This window comes from Conger conger, chromosome 3 (assembly GCF_963514075.1).
Source record: "Conger conger chromosome 3, fConCon1.1, whole genome shotgun sequence".
Lineage (NCBI taxonomy): Eukaryota > Metazoa > Chordata > Actinopteri > Anguilliformes > Congridae > Conger > Conger conger.
The window spans coordinates 46,681,182-46,697,877 of record NC_083762.1 but is presented as its reverse complement, the minus strand read 5'-3'; the positions used below and the strand labels follow the sequence as shown (position 1 = coordinate 46,697,877).

Genomic DNA, 16,696 nt, shown 5'->3' with positions numbered 1-16,696 from the left:
TGTTCCAGGAGTATTGCTTGACATGAGCAGAAAAATGGACTATACAATCAATATTTTAATTAAACGCTTATAGGTGATGACTGTAAATTCACATTCAACCATGTGGGGATTAGTAGCCTACAATTCAAAACTGAACAACTGGGCATCTTCACTCTCTGACAGCAGCTAAATAAACATTGACTCTCTCCAGTTCCTATTGACGCTCTAGGGATTGTCCTCGCTCTCTTTAGAATAATGTTGAGATATCGCGAGAAAGGGCGGGACAACTACATCAGCAAGACAAAAATACATTCTGGGCGACAATCCGGAGTGTACAATGGCGTCGTCGATGCTGTGCAGGGACAAGAAATCGACAGCCGCCCATTTGAAGGCCGACCTCAATCGTGCTGACAACAGTTCTGGTGTCCGTCAACTTCAAGACCTGCTGGATAGTGTTCTGAACCCAGAGAAGCCAGCAGGAGACACCGAGGCCATAGACTGGTGTAAATACCTGCTAGCTGGAGGGCAAGGTTTCGAGGAGTTCTGCGAGACGGTCCGATCCTATGACAACGCTACTCTGTGCGGCTTGGTGTGGACGGCCAATTTCGTCGCGTATCGTTGTCGAACCTGCGGCATTTCCCCGTGTATGTCACTTTGTGCCGAATGCTTTAACAACGGCGACCACACGGGCCATGATTTCAACATGTTCAGGAGCCAGGCTGGTGGGGCCTGCGACTGTGGAGATGGTAATGTCATGCGTGAAAGTGGGTAAGTAGCAAGATGCCAAGCGTGTAACAGTTTAGGCTTTGCCCAGGTAGCTCGCCAGGAAGTTCCTTGATTCGTCAAAAATGAAATAAAAATAAAATTCCATCGGATAAGTGTAGCAAGTAAGCTAACGTTACAGAGAGAACTTGGGAGTTTGGTTGGAGAGATGTCTAGCTAACGTAATGTTTACTGCTGACTACCAAGGTTGGTGTTTGGCCATGTAAGCATGATTCTACAGCGTGCCAGCGTAAGGTTTATTTTTAACCCACACCAACGATAAAAACTCATGTTTTGACAGCTCTTCCACTCCTAAATTATTGTTCCTGTCCAGCTTGGTGTTCAGACTGTTCTTGTAAATAACGGACCGAGTGTCGAGATTTGCCATAAATTTATGATATTTGCTAATATTACGTTCTTTCTGGGTTAACATTAGTTAAGTCATTATAGTGTATGCTAATTGTATCCACCTCGCTTGGAATTATGTGGATAACGATATACAGTCTCGCATAATAAGATCGCACAGCCGTTAAACAAGGCCCTTAACCCTGCGTTACTCTAGAGAGGATTGTCTCCTGCTTAGTCTAATCAACTGTACAATCAACTGTATGTTCGCTCTGGATAAGAGCGTCTGCCAAATTCCATTAATGTAATGTAATATAATTCTTAGGTGAGCAAAAGTATTGGAACAGAGAGTATTACATAACATTAAACATTTATTACCATATTTATTAGCATATCTCTTGCTCTCAATAACTCCATCACAGCCTGTGATCCATTTACATCACCAAACTGTTGCATTCTTTTTGTGATGCTTTTCCAGGCTTTTACTGCAGCCTCTTTCAGTTGTTTTTTTTGGGGGTGTTTTTCCCTTCAATCTCCTCTTATAAAGATTGAAATACGTGCTCAATTGGGTTAAGGTCTGATGATTGACTTGGCCAGTATAAAACCTTCCACTTTTTCTCCCTAATGAAGTCCTTTGTGTTTTGGCAGTGTGTTTTGGCTCATTGTTTAGCTGCATGATGAAGTTCCTCCCATTTCTCCGTAAGTTGGCAGACAGAATGTTTTTGTAGACTTCTGAATTCATTATGCTGCAACCATCATGATTTACATCATCAATAAACATTAGTGAGCCCACTCCAGAAGCAGCCATGCAAGCAGCCATGATGCTTCCACCTGAGTGTTGTAGTGCCTTGTTAGGTTTCCGGCTGCGTCCAAAATCCCATACTAGCTTACTATTTGGAATAGTATTAGTGTATACGAAACCGCATTAAATGCATTCCTACCAACAGGTTTCTACAAGAACCTATACGGAAAATACATTTCAAATACATTTCTGATGCATTTATCAAACACCTTCCCAAATGTATTTCAAAATGTACAATATGTTTTACTTGCATTTGGGTCATTGAGTGGAAAATCAACCAGAGGTGTGGTGACTAGGGATGTGACGAATCATCAGTTTTTGTGAACGGTTACCATCCCATTTTTTAAAAGCAGTTAGTCTAACTGGTTAACCGATACTGCTTATGACCACTAGGGGCGCATCTTCTTTTTTTTTTTTTAATACTGACTAATTTTATAGCATTTTCAAACTTTATTTTGGGCCACCGCAATAGTTAAATGTCAACATTGTAAGTTAGGTAATAGCCTAATTACTAAATTAAGGATTTAGATTTACTTTGACATTGTGCAGTGTAACCTCACAGTTGCAGAAATTTGTAGTTAAATCCCTGTTGTTCACGTCCAGGCTGGTCGGTCATTTTTTTAAACGCATCAGTTAAAATGAGAATTCTTCATGTTTTCATCCCTCTTCCCTATGGCTACTGCCTGAGAGACTTGATTGCCATGAAATCTGTAAATATGCTGCCATTAAGAACTTCTAGACGGGGATGTGCACTAAATTCTGTGCTCACGCAATATTTGCTCTTATAATATAACATCGGGTCTATTTTACCATAGGCGACTGGTCTGTAATTTTACTTTTATGCCAATACAGGTCTCTGTACAATTTCATATATTTTAATGTAACGGTAAACTTTGCCAATTAATTATATACAGCGTGGAAGAATCATGGTTGTGAGATTAACGTGGTCAATTTTTCGCGGAAAGCAGGGAATTTTCAGTTTTAATATCTGATGGATAAATAGCTTAATGATATTGTATTGCTTTATTTAATTTCATGTGGATTTCCATAGTGGAAAGCGAGGTTCAGTGTGCTGGTAGTTTGAATTTGTGTGTCAATGAATAAACACAGATGAAGAAACGCCTTAAAATATACAGATTTAAAACACAAAGCCAGCTGCTGCAAAAATTCCTGGATAACACTAATACTGTAGCATTCAATTCCCTGTGGTTTTGTGCATTTTAAACCCCCTGAAATGGCCTGGGGCTTGTTTCACAGTTGCAATGTGCGTGCTGAGATCTGCGAGATGCGACAGATTGCTCCTGCCCTTTTTTGAGCATTTCACGTTTCATTGCTAGCCTCAAATGCATGTGGCAAGCGCGTCCATGTAGGTAATCAGTAAATTGGCTATCGTTCTCATGTGCCCGTTTCCTTTTCTATTGAAGTTTTTCATTTGTGCACAGCATTAGTCCTCCTCAGCAAAGTTGCTTCAAATGTAGGCCTAACTGTTGTGTGTGCTCCCAGTTTATTTAACTGCAACATCTAAAGTGCCATCACATAGGCTACGGCTTTTGTGTTTGCGATTGGTAGCCTACACATTTCTACACACAACAATGTGTGCATTCTCAGTCAGTGCATTGATGGGAATTTGCATGTGCATTGAAGGTCTTTTGGGAGACCATGTAGTGCGGAATTTCGCTTGACTACTGTGATGGGCTTGGATAGTAAAGTCTTTGCACGTTGGCACTTTAAGGACGTATCTGGACGAATGTGTACTCCATTGCCTGAAAACCCCAAGAAAACAGTTGCTCGGAGCAGTCAACCTCACAGAAAACATGTTTAGAAAAATATGCCTAAAGTACTTTTTCCCAGTGTCCCAGAGAGTAGAGGCTATTTAAAATACACTTTATTTGTACTTTCCAGAAGTAAATGGTTTAAAATAACTAAAGTGTAGCCTACCACTTTAGGATGCAGATCTTAGAATAAATTGTATTCTTTCTGGAGCTAGGTTTTGCAAGAAGTATGTCGTCGTCGCAGGATTATGTGCGATTCGCAACACATTCTTGTGAAATGCGTTTTCATAAGATATTGCAATCTGCGAGTGAAAATCCTCGCAAATCGCTTTATTGAACATGAGTTGTTGGAGAAATTGAGAACTTTGTTTGTGCTGCTTTGTGGTATTGAATATGTTCCCTCAGAATTCACCATAAGTCAAAAAGTCAATGCGGAGGGGGGTGGATGACCCGGCCACAACAGGGTAGGGTATCAGTGGAGGAGCTTTGTTGGTGGGTGGGGGCAGGGTAGGAGGGCGCCCCTGCCGTGGCGGCTGGGCCAGTCAAACCGGCTGGTCCAACTCCAGGTGAGCCGGTTTGAAGCGGTCTTCAGAAACATGTTCTGGCTTGCTGGACTACCCTACCCTGGTCTCCAGGACATGGAACGGCCGGGTGTAGGGAGGTTGCAGGGGTCCACAGTCGGCATTGTGGTGGTTGAAAACTGTTGGGATGTGAGACTGCTGGAGGCCCTGTTGGGGACCGGTGTGAACTCTGGCATTATCCAGGTGCACGGTCCATTGGCGGGTTGCAGACCAGAAAGCTATGGCGTCGGGGACAAAATCCCCTGGAACCCGCAGCGGCTGGCCGTAAACCAGTTCAGCAGACGAGGACTGGAGGTGGCGGTCCTGAGGCCCAGCTTGAACCACGGGAGTCTGTTGACCCAGCTGCTGTCCCCGAGGCTGGCCCGAAGAGTGGCCTTCATACAGCTATGAAACCGCTCACACAACCCGTTGGCCTGTGGGTGGTATGCGGTGGTGTGGTGTAGCGTCACTCCTAGGCCCTCTGTGACTGCATTCCAGAGATCGGACGTAAATTGTGGGCCCTGGTCTGAGGAGAGATCAGATGGGGTGCTGAACCATCATCAGTTTTAGTAACCAGTTACCATCCCATTTTTTTAACGGTTAACCGGTACTGCTTATGACTGCTTGAGGTCATATCTTTTATTTATTTATTATATATAAATATTTTTTTTACTGGATTACTGAGAAATGAGGGCGGCCTGTAGCGTAATGGTTAAGGTAAATGACTGGGACAGGCAAGGTCGGGGGTTCTAATCCCGGTGTAGCCACAATAAGATCCGCACAGCCATTGGGCCATTGAGCAAGGCCCTTAACCCTGCATTGCTCCAGGGGAGGCTTGTCTCCGGCTTAGTCTAATCAACTGTACGTCGCTCTGGATATAAATAACAAATAAACATGGATGAAGAATCGCCATAGAATAAGCCATAACCCTCTTAACCCTCTGAAATGGCCGCAGATTGCTTGCTTGTGGATTGAATGTAAACAGCGTATTGTGATATTTTGTGCAACATTTGTGCAATGATATATTGCTTTGTTCATTTTTATGTGGATACAGCATAGTGGAAAGCTACGTTCAGTTTGCCGGTAGTTTCACGTGACAACGAATAAATAAGGATCTTCTGTGAACCTTAAGAAATGACATAACGTTACAAAAAGCCATAAGTTAACTAACAGCTTCTGAAATTATTTGATAACTGTAATATTGTAGCATTCAATTCCCTGTGGTGTTTGCATTTTAAACCCCTTGAAATGGCAAGATTGCTTGCTAGAACTACTGAAGTTAGTCGATTGCTAGTTTAGAACTGCAATAATACACCTGATGATGAACGTGCATTTATTTTAAACTGAGCTTACAATTTCACCTTCAGAAAAAAAAAAATTGGTTATTGGTCAGTTCCAGTTAAACGGTTAACCATTCACACGCCTACCCTTAACACAAGGTTAGTTGATCCTGCCATATTCTTTACCAATCAGGATGTTGAAGAATTACATTTAGAACAGCACAATAAACAATTAATAGGCAGTTTTATTTTTTATTGCCTAAAGAAAAAAAAGGAATTCTAAATATATTCTAGCACTCGTCATTAGAAATTCTTTATTTTCTTTCAGTTTTTAAAAATCCCTTTTATTAATAGTGACGTTATTCTATATTTCCGTTTCGGATGTTGGCAGGGAAAAAGAAATCTCCAAAATATCCCACAATCATCAGCTGAGTTGTAATTGTTTTAGTATCATTTGGACATGCAATGCATCTCTTTGATGTGAAGCCTATGTGTCTGATTTAAAACTGTTGAATCCTTCAATGTATATAGTTCAAATGATAGAAATATCTTATTTAATGTTTATAAATAAATAAATGCAATCGCTGTAATGTTAATGTTAATTATGTTTTTTCCCAATTTATTTATACATATTTTTCATCTTGATGGCATATTGGCTACAGTGGGGCAAAAAAGTATTTAGTCAGCCACCAATTGTGCAAGTTCTCCCACTTAAAAAGATGAGAGAGGCCTGTAATTTTCATAGGTACACTTCAACTATGAGAGACAGAATGGGGGGAAAGAATCCAGGAAATCACATTGTAGGATTTTTAATGAATTAATTGGTAAATTCCTCGGTAAAATAAATATTTGGTCACCTACAAACAAGGAAGATTTCTGGCTCTCACAGACCTGTAACTTCTTCTTGAAGAGGCTCCTCTGTCCTACACTCGTTACCTGTATTAATGGCACCTGTTTGAACTCGTTATCAGTATAAAAGACACCTGTGCACAACCTCAAACAGTCACACTCCAAACTCCACTATGGCCAAGACCAAAGAGCTGTCAAAGGACACCAGAAACAAAATTGTAGACCTGCACCAGGCTGGGAAGCCTGAGTCTGCAATAGGTAAGCAGCTTGATGTGAAGAAATCAACTATGGGAGCAATTATTAGAAAATGGAAGACATACAAGACCACTGATAATCTCCCTCGATCTGGGGCTCCACGCAAGATCTCACCCCGTGGGGTCAAAATGATCACAAGAGCGGTGAGCAAAAATCCCAGAACCACACGGGGGGACCTAGTGAATGACCTGCAGAGAGCTGGGACCAAAGTAACAAAGGCTACCATCAGTAACACACTACGCCGCCAGGGACTCAAATCCTGCAGTGCCAGACGTGTCCCTCTGCTTAAGCCAGTACATGTCCAGGCCTGTCTGAAGTTTGCTAGAGAGCATTTGGATGATCCAGAAGAGGATTGGGAGAATGTCGTATGGTCCGATGTAACCAAAATAGAACTTTTTGGTAAAAACTCAACTTGTCGTGTTTGGAGGAGAAAGAATGCTGAGTTGCATCCAAAGAACACCATACCTACTGTGAAGCATGGGGGTGGAAACATCATGCTTTGGGGCTGTTTTTCTGCAAAGGGACCAGGACGACTGATCCGTGTAAAGGAAAGAATGAATGGGGCCATGTATCGTGAGATTTTGAGTGAAAACCTCCTTCCATCAGCAAGGGCATTGAAGACAATGATCCCAAACACACCGCCCGGGCAACGAAAGAGTGGCTTCGTAAGAAGCATTTCAAGGTCCTGGAGTGGCCTAGCCAGTCTCCAGATCTCAACCCCATAGAAAATCTTTGGAGGCAGTTGAAAGTCCGTGTTGCCCAGCGACAGCCCCAAAACATCACTGCTCTAGAGGAGATCTGCATGGAGGAATGGGCCAAAATACCAGCAACAGTGTGTGAAAACCTTGTGAAGACTTACAGAAAACGTTTGACCTCTGTCATTGCCAACAAAGGGTATATAACAAAGTATTGAGATGAACTTTTGTTATTGACCAAATACTTATTTTCCACCATAATTTGCAAATAAATTCTTTAAAAATCAGACAATGTGATTTTCTGGATTCTTTTTTTTTCTCATTTTGTCTCTCATAGTTGAGGTATACCTATGATGAAAATTACAGGCCTCAACTTTTTAAGTGGGAGAACTTGCACAATTGGTGGCTGACTAAATACATTTTTGCCCCACTGTATATACGTTCTCATAAGTTTCAGACAGATGTGCCTTAGAAAAGCACACATATCTTATTTCTTAACCCTATGCACTGTCCATTATGTCATAATGATCTCCAACTTGGTCACGGACAATGTGACAGGGCAAAGTAAATAATATTAAATTTTAGTTTTTTATTTTTGCGTTGTAGAAAAATAAGGTTTGACTTTGAAAAAAGTAGTGACTTTTCTTTTTAATATATTACCCAGAATTAACATCAATATATGCGTGGAAGTATTTTTATTTGGCTGTGAAATGAATGGAGCCCATTGGGGAAATTGGCTTCGGAAATTCTATATATTAGTAGAGGGTGCTATTATCTTCCGTGCTAGGGTTGAGAACTGCAAACTAAAAGCTGGTTGGAACTCTGGGCACCTCCCCCTCTCCGAACCTCCACCTCACGCTCACGACTACTGTCTGTTCTGGTTCCACGGTGGTGGAACGAACTCCCCGTTGAGGTCATCATGATATTGCCATCAAATTTGAAAAGGATTTGTCCCCGTTGAGGTCAGAACTGTAGAATCTCTCCCCACCTTCAAGCGCAAACTGAAGACGCATCAAATTCAAAACATTGGTGCTGGCCTTCCAAGCAGTTACTGAAGACGCATCAAATTCAAAACATTGGTACTAGCCTTCCAAGCAGTTAAGGGGTCTTCCCCAGCTTATCTATCAGACCTTAATCATCAGACCGTACACCCCTGCCAGACCTCTTTGTTCAGCCTCCACAGGCCGCTTGGCACCTCCCCCTCTCCGAACCTCCACCTCACGCTCCCGACTACTGTCTGTTCTGGCTCCACGGTGGTGGAACGAACTCCCCGTTGAGGTCATCATGATATTGCCATCAAATTTGAAAGGGATTGTGCCTGTAGTTAAAATGGTTCAAGAGTAGGAAAACACAAAAAATCCAGTCTACTCCTTTGAAGTACTCCTTTCCACATCTGAACTTTTACCCAAAATTTCAGCGTGTTTATACTGTCGGTTTTTGACCTTTAATTAATCAGAACTTCCTCACTAGTCACTAAAGGATCAAATGCAATTCATTTTGAATTAAGAAGGCTGCAGATACAAAATATAATCTTTACCTGTACACATCACATTTTCGGTAGTCTCCATTTCCATCCGAATTCACAAACCCATCTGTTTATCTGGCAACGAAACCCAGAGTACCCAGGCAAGGACAAAGTAGGCTATGCCAATAGAAGATCACAATTAATTTTATCACAATGAATGACGAACATCAGTAAATCAAACGGACAGTCAGGTGTTGACTGCAGGTCAGTTTCAATGTTTATCTTTTTTTCCTTTTGTTAAATTCTGCGATATCCCAGCATTCCCCAATGTTGCATTTCAATCCCTGACTGTTCAAAAATTATTTTACCAGATGCAAACATATCGAAGGGAAAATGGCAATAAAAAGAAACCATTCCATGGTGCAATGCGAGAGGCTTCTCCACTTCAGCCTAAAGGTTCAAGAGGGAAGGTCTGACTTCCAGATGGTCATATCCCCTTTCCCTTGGAAAATGCTGACCTATCAGGGCTAGTGCTTATTCAACATCTTGAAATCCAAGAAAATCTTCCTTATCACTCTCCTCAGCAAAGATATCCAGACCTCTTTGTCGTTGCCGTTCTTCCTCCATGGGGCTTTATTTCAATGAAGCTTGTCCTGAACAAGGGAATCTATAATATTCCTCATCACACTCCCCTGTAAACATGTTGAAGATGCACCGATATTGTACTGTTCATCCACCTCCTTTGTTGAAGGATATCCGGGCTTCTATCGAGACTTTCACCACTCTGAGATCTCCTCCCGTCTCCTCCAACACGACTTTGTAGTTTAAATGGTAAATGGTTGGAATTTATATAGTGCCTTTATCCAAATTGCTGTACAATTGATGCTTCTCATTCACCCATTCATACACACACTTACACACCAATGGCGATTGGCTGCCATGCAAGGCGCCGACCAGCTCGTCAGGAGCATTTAGGGGTTAGGTGTCTTGCTCAGGGACACTTCGACACTCGACTTTGCCGGGGGATCGAACCGGCGACTGCCGGACGACTGCTCTTACTGCCTGAGCCATGTCGCCCCTAGTTTAGCGGCCCCAGTCTCCGTTCAAACTCTTCACAGAGTCTATAAAAGTTTAAAAACACCACATAGGTGAGTAGGGCAACTGAAACACCGACACCACCTCGTGCCATGATGTAGTAGTGTAATAGAAAAACAACAGACCCAACTGTCATGACATGCACACTGCTTGTTATGAGTAATTGACTCATTCATTGAAAGGGGCCTGTTCAAAATAATAGCAGTTGAGTTAGAGAATTCATTAATTCTGTGAAAAAACAGGTGTCATTAGTTGTCCTTTATTAAGAAGGGAAGCAAATGTTTCACGCATTGTTATAAAATATATTTCCCCGTGAATTGCTACGTAAAATGGGCCGCTCCAAACATTGTTTGGAGGAACAATGTCATTTGATTAAAAAGTTGATTGGAAAGGGGAAAACGTATAAAGAAGAATCTCAAATGCTATAAAATGGCAACAAAAACCTGAAACAAGCGGAAGTAAACGAGCAACTACTGTTAAAACAGATTGTCAGGATGGCAAAGATTCAGCCATTCATCAGCTCCAGAAAGATCAAAGATGATTAACAATTACCTGTAAGTGCTGTTACAGTCAGAAGACATTTGATCGAAGCTAAGCTATCAGCAAGAAGTCCCCATACAGCACCATTGTTGAAAAAAGGGCATGTGCAGAATCCAAGATCTCCAAGATCTCCCAAGATCTCCAGGATTTCCAAGGAATACATTGATTGGCCCAAAGAGAAGTGGTGTAACATTCTGTGGACTGATGAGAGTAAAATCGTTCTTTTCGGGTCGAGTGGTCGTTGACAGTATGTCAGACGACCCCTGGGTACTGAATTCAAGCCACAATACACTGTGAAGACAGTGAAGCATGGTGGCGCAAAAATCATGGTATGCGGATGTTTTTCATACTATCGTTTTGGGTTCATATGCCAGGGGTCATGGATCAGTTTGAATACATCAAAATACTTAGAGATTGGCCAGCTCAATCCCCCGACCTCAACCCCGTTGAAAACTTGTGGGGTGACATTAAAAATGCAGTTTTTGTAGCAAAACCCAATAATTCACAGGAACTGTGGAATGTAGTTTGTTCGTCCTGGACTGAAATACCTGTTTCTAGGTGCCAGACTCAATGCAATGCAGAACAATGCAACTAAATATTTGTTCAGTAATTTAAAGTGAAGTTAAATCTTGAAAAATGTCTTCAGTTTATACAGTTTGAAGAGAGTTTAAAGAGAATAATGTCAACACTGCCATTTTTTTTGAACAGATTAATATTCATTTTCTTTGCTTCCTGTCAAAGAATAATGCAGATGATAAAATTAACTAGTGCTTTGATTTGGAATTGAATGTGTAATGTTTCCACTGCATTTAAAATATTGAACGAAAAGCTATTAAAAAATATTTGCACTTTATTCACTTTTTTTGACGCACTGCTATTTATTTGAACACAACTGTAAGGGTTGCCAAGCAGTGTAGACCAGGCAGCTGATCCAGCCTGCCTATTCAGAAGTGTGGTCTCAAACACTTCCTGGATTTGTGATGTCACAGACTGTTGTTTTGGGGTTTTTCTTCATAACTCTCACAATGTTTCTGTCAACTTCTGCTGTTATTTTCCTTTATTGATCTGTTCGAGGTCGGTTGGTCAGTACGGCAGTAGGTTCTTTTTTTTTTTTTTTTTTTTGTACAAGCCATCCCTAATGCTTGTGCAATGGCTCTGATCGATTTCCCATATTTTCTAAGCTTCAAAATGGCTTGCTTTTCTCCTGAAGACAGCTCACTGGTTCATGTTGGTTTATCTTTTTCCACAGAAATGCAGTATTCACAGGCTAAACCCATGAGTATACATTCAGAACTATTTATTGTTTAACCAATCAACCTAACAGGGCATATCTGCGCAACAAGAAACACCCGTCAGTCATATGCTCCAATACTTTTGCTCACCTAAAAATTGGGTACTATGGGAATATGTTCTAAATTGAACAATTTGGCAAATAGGGAGACATTAGATGAAGAGAAAAAACACCAAATATTGACTTCTTATTTTGACCACACTTGTACCATTGGGGTTAATTTCTCAATGACCCAACTGGAGCCAACCGCAGAGGTGCTACTGAGCACTGTCTCAGAGCATGACCCAGAAATGAGTTTAAAAAAATAGCCAGGATTTGGCCGCTTGGTTTTGACTTCTAACCAGAATAGCGGCGTAGCCTAGCTCCTAAACCATGCTAAAATAATGATAACAAACATGATTGTTGACAAATCATAACATTGTTGTCATAACCTTATGTTGGGCTTGAATTCACTGAAAGATATTCCTCGCTGCCACTTACGCTTCTTGACGTCAAACAAACCCATTTGACCCATTTTGCTGTACCTTCATTTCTGAAAGTGTATGGCTAGGTGACTATTTCATTAGAAGCTACTTAAACCTGATATAAGTAATGTACTGTTGTATATTTACAACATTAATTAGGGATTCTCCAATCTGGATTTTTGGGGCCGATACCGATCGAACATTCAATGTTTGGCAGTGTTCAGTTCACGTATGAATGCTGCAGCTAATAAATTATGCTGTTAGTAGGGAAGGCGAAGTGGAGCTTTAGAATGTAGACCGCTGTGTGTGCACGTGAGTTCGCTAATAGATTTCTCACACAAAACGTAATTTGTCCACGTTTTTACTTCACAGTAGAGGTGATCAAACTTACAATAACTAAGTGCTAGTGTGTTCTAAGCCTTTACTGGTCCCTGTACGATGTTAGCATGATGTAGCTAGCATACGCGAATAGCACAAAGCCATACAATTAGCTTTTTAACAGCACTTGGTCATTCGAACGATATAAATAAAAGCATTCGATTAAGTTCGACGGCACCGGAATTTTCTGTCGTACCGTCCATAAATGGCAAAAGTCCCACCATAGGATTTATTTAAATCTTTAAAAGTTATACATTTTCTGAATCGTCATTAATTCATCTTGTTTCTATCAGTGATTCGGCGTGATCGGACAGTTCTGTAACTATGTAAATGACGTAAGAAGGATACAACAGTGTTATGCTAAGCAAAGCTGTTATGCTTTGCTTTTATGTTTGTTATGTTTTGTTATGTTCAGTTATGTTCAGATTAAAATATTTTGCGCAAATAACAAGTCTGGAGTCACTGTCAATCTTTACGTCAATGCAAAACTAGGGCATGCAACTATTCATCAAGGTCATTGATTAATACCATGCTGTACAAAGAAAAAAGGTGCGACCAAATCATATGCTGGTGCGACCAACTGAGAAAGTTGGTAGCACCAGTGCTACCAGTGGAAAAGTTAGTCTGGAACCCTGCATCACAGATTATGCTTCTTTCAATACTGTAGTAGGAAAAGGATAATTAAAGAGGAGGTTGGGTGCATTAAGAATAACAAAGGAGAACTGCTGTATAAAAGTAACGATGTAGCTTAAATGGCCTTAAATGGCCTTAAATGGCTACTTTGAGAGTTTTACCAGGGAGGAGGTTGGCTGCAAGGCAGACTCAATATTATGAATGTCTTTGCCAATATTGAGAGAGGGGATAAAGAAATATTGGATACTTTTCATGAACTAAAGACAAATAAGGCAGCAGGCCCAGATGGAATATTACCAAGAGTTAAGTGAGATCATTTTTAAACCAGGATAGGAGCACTGCCACCTCACAGCAAGGAGGTCCTAGGTTCGAATCCCCGTTGGCCGGGGCCTCTTTGTGTGGAGTTTGCATGTTCTCCCCGTGTTCATGTGGGTTTCCTCCGGGTACTCCGGTTTCCTCCCACAGTCCAAAGACATGCAGCTTAGGCTGATTGGAGAGTCTAAATTGCCCATGGGTATGAGTGTGTGACTGAATGGTGTGTGGACTGGCAACCCTGCGATGGACTGGCAACCTGACCAGGGTGTATTCCTGCTTTCGCCCAATGTATGCTGGGATAGGCTCCAGCCCCCCCGCGACCCTGAAGTAAGTGCATCATTCTAACCAGGTGTTCTAGTATCGCTGCGGACTTTCCTCTAGACTCGGTAATGTTTGATTTTAAATTGCTAATTTGAACAGCAAGGGTTAGGGCTTGAGCCAGTTTGTCTATTGCTATTAATCACTTCTACGAGTTGCATACCTGTAGAGTGGTTGAACATTTGTCTTAAATAGCTTAAATAGCTGTGGAATTTATCAGTAGATTAGCTTTGATTTGATATTGCTTGTGAGCAATTGTAGGCGATTTAAATAGGCGTGTCAGAGCGACGCTCCGTCCCAGTTTGTGATGTTATATTTCACCCCATCCCAGTCTGCTCTCTCCCTCGAAGACCCCCCCCTGCGACATGGGCCTCCACGGCGTCGGAACCCCTCGAACCTCAGCTACCCCCCGCTGACCCCCTGTGAGGACTTTGCTGTCACAGGGGGACTATGGAACTGCCAGTCTGCCACTCGGAAGGCTGACTTCATCCCTGCATATGCCTCCCTCCAGTCCCTACAATTCCTTGCCCTCCGGAGACCTGGATCACACCTGACAACACCGCCACTCCCGCTGCCCTCTCATCCTCCTTCTCCTTCTCGCACACTCCCCGACCTTCCAGCCGTGGCGGTGGTGTACTGGTCTTTTAATTTCCCCCTCATGGAAATTCTCTGTTCTCCCCCTCTCTGACCTGTCCATATCCACTTTTGAATTCCATTCTGTTGCAGTATCCTACCCTACTAACCTTTTCATTGCAGTTATCTACCGTCCTCCAGGGCCCCTGGGAAACTTCCTTGATGAGCTAGACACCCTTCTCAGCTCCTTCCCTGAGGATGGCACCCCACTGATTCTCCTTGGAGACTTCAACATCCACCTAGAAGCCTCCCAGGCTGCTGCCTTCCTACCGGTAATCCACTCCTTCGGACTCTCCCTGCAACACTCTCCTCCAACCCACAAGGCGGGCAATGTCCTAGACCTTGTCTTTGTGAGGAACTGCTCATGCTCCGATTTCACAGTTACCCCTCTGCATACATCTGATCACCACTTCATCTCATTCTCCCTCTTCCTCCCCATCCTCCTCCCCCTCCTCCCACCCACACTTCCTCAGCCCGCCGTAACCTCCACTCCCTCTCACCCTCTTCCTTTGCCACCACTGTCCCCTGTCTGTCTGTCACTCCCCCCTCTCGAATCCTTCTTCAAACTCGCCACTGACTCTGCATCTGCCACCCTCCTTTCATCTCTCTCCTCCGCCTTTGACTCTCTCTGTCCCCCTGTCTCAAAGCCACCTCGCACATCCCCTCCCAGTCCTTGGATATCTGACACCCTCCGTACCTCCAGGACCAGCCTCCGCACAGCGGAGAGGAAATGGGGAAAATCCAGAGACCTTCAGACCTCAGATCGGGCCTCAGATCGGGCCACTCGACAGAGACCGCGCTCCTCTCCGTCAGTGAGTCACTCCATGCCGCACGAGCAGCCTCCCTCTCCTCTGTCCTCATCCTTCTAGATCTCTCTGCTGCCTTCGACACTGTGGATCACTCCATCCTCCTGTCTGCCCTGTCAGCAACGGGCATCTGTAGCACAGCCCTGGACTGGATTGAGTCCTACCTCTTTGGTCGCTCCTTCCAGGTTGCCTGGGCTGGTACAGTATCGACACCTCGGCCCCTTGCCACAGGAGTTCCCCAGGGCTCAGTCCTAGGCCCGCTTCTTTTTTCTCTTTACACTCGTTCCCTTGGCTCTGAGATCACTGCACATGGGCTATCCTACCACTGCTATGCAGATGATACCCAACTCTTCATCTCGTTCCCACCATCTGATACACAGGTTTCAGCCCGTATCTCTGCCTGCCTGAGTGACATCCAGAGCTGGATGGACAACCACTATCTAAAGCTCAACCCAGGCAAGACTGAAATTATATTCATCCCTGCTAATACCTCTCCCCACCTGGATCTCTCCATTTCCCTCGGGGATACCACACTCACGCCATCACCCAGTGCAAGGAATCTCGGCGTGGTGATGGACAGCAGACTGTCCCTTTCTGAGAACATTGCAGCGGTGACCCGGTCATGCAGGTTCTTCCTATACAACATATGTAGAATCCGCCTCTTTCGCACCCCCTACTCGACCCAGCTCCTGGTCCAATCAATGGTTCTGTCCCACCTGGACTACTGAAATTCCCTCTTGGCTGGCCTCCCAGCGTCCGCCATCAGACCCCTCCAACTTATCCAGAATGCAGCAGCTCGTCTGGTCTTCAACCTTCCTAAATACTCACACGTCACCCCCTGCTTACTTCCCTCCACTGGCTGCCTGTCATGGCTCGTATCAAATTCAAAACATTGGTGCTAGCCTTCCAAGCAGTTAAGGGGTCTTCCCCAGCTTACCTACAAAAAATCATCAGACCCTAGAGGTGCTGCCAGGGGTGCTGCCAGACCTCTTCGTTCAGCCTCCACAGGCCGCTCCACCTCCCCCTCTCCGAACCTCCACCTCACGCTCACGACTACTGTCTGTTCTGGCTCCACGGTGGTGGAACGAACTCCCTGTTGAGGTCAGAACTGTAGAATCTCTTCACACCTTCAAGCGCAAACTGAAGACGCACCTCTTCAAGCAGCACCTCTCCCCATCCCTCCCTACCTCCCTGTGAACCTCAATTGTTGTCTTTGTGATTTGTGTAGTGTTTCGGTATTTTTAGTTGGCTAGATAAGCAGTATTTGAATAGTTAAGTTTTGTCACTTTTGCTTTGTTGTTTGTTTGTTTATTTGTTGATAAAAAAAAAAATAAAATTAAAAAAAATAGGCCCTTGTCCTTATCTTTGTTGTATGGGTAGCAATTGAAATTGTACTTCCCTCTAGGGTCTTTCAGCGCAGTTACCCCTGGTTATAGGTATGCACTTTGTTGTACGTCGC

The 16,696-nt window shown here is 43.2% G+C and overlaps 1 protein-coding gene across 6 annotated transcripts in view; it reads left to right on the top strand.

The window, feature by feature from the left end:
* The first annotated feature begins 269 nt into the window (after positions 1–269).
* ubr3 (ubiquitin protein ligase E3 component n-recognin 3) overlaps positions 270–16,696 on the top strand; it is a 245,906-nt gene continuing 229,479 nt past the window's right edge. For 4 of the 6 annotated variants that reach the window (XM_061235075.1, XM_061235076.1, XM_061235073.1 and 1 more), the window contains exon 1: positions 270–747. In XM_061235075.1, coding sequence (XP_061091059.1) covers positions 317–747 — 431 coding nt within the window. In that variant the 5' untranslated portion in view covers positions 270–316. Of the gene's footprint in view, positions 748–12,568; positions 14,704–16,696 lie in introns of those variants that run through there. The other 2 variants (XM_061235078.1, XM_061235077.1) reach the window with 2 other exon arrangements.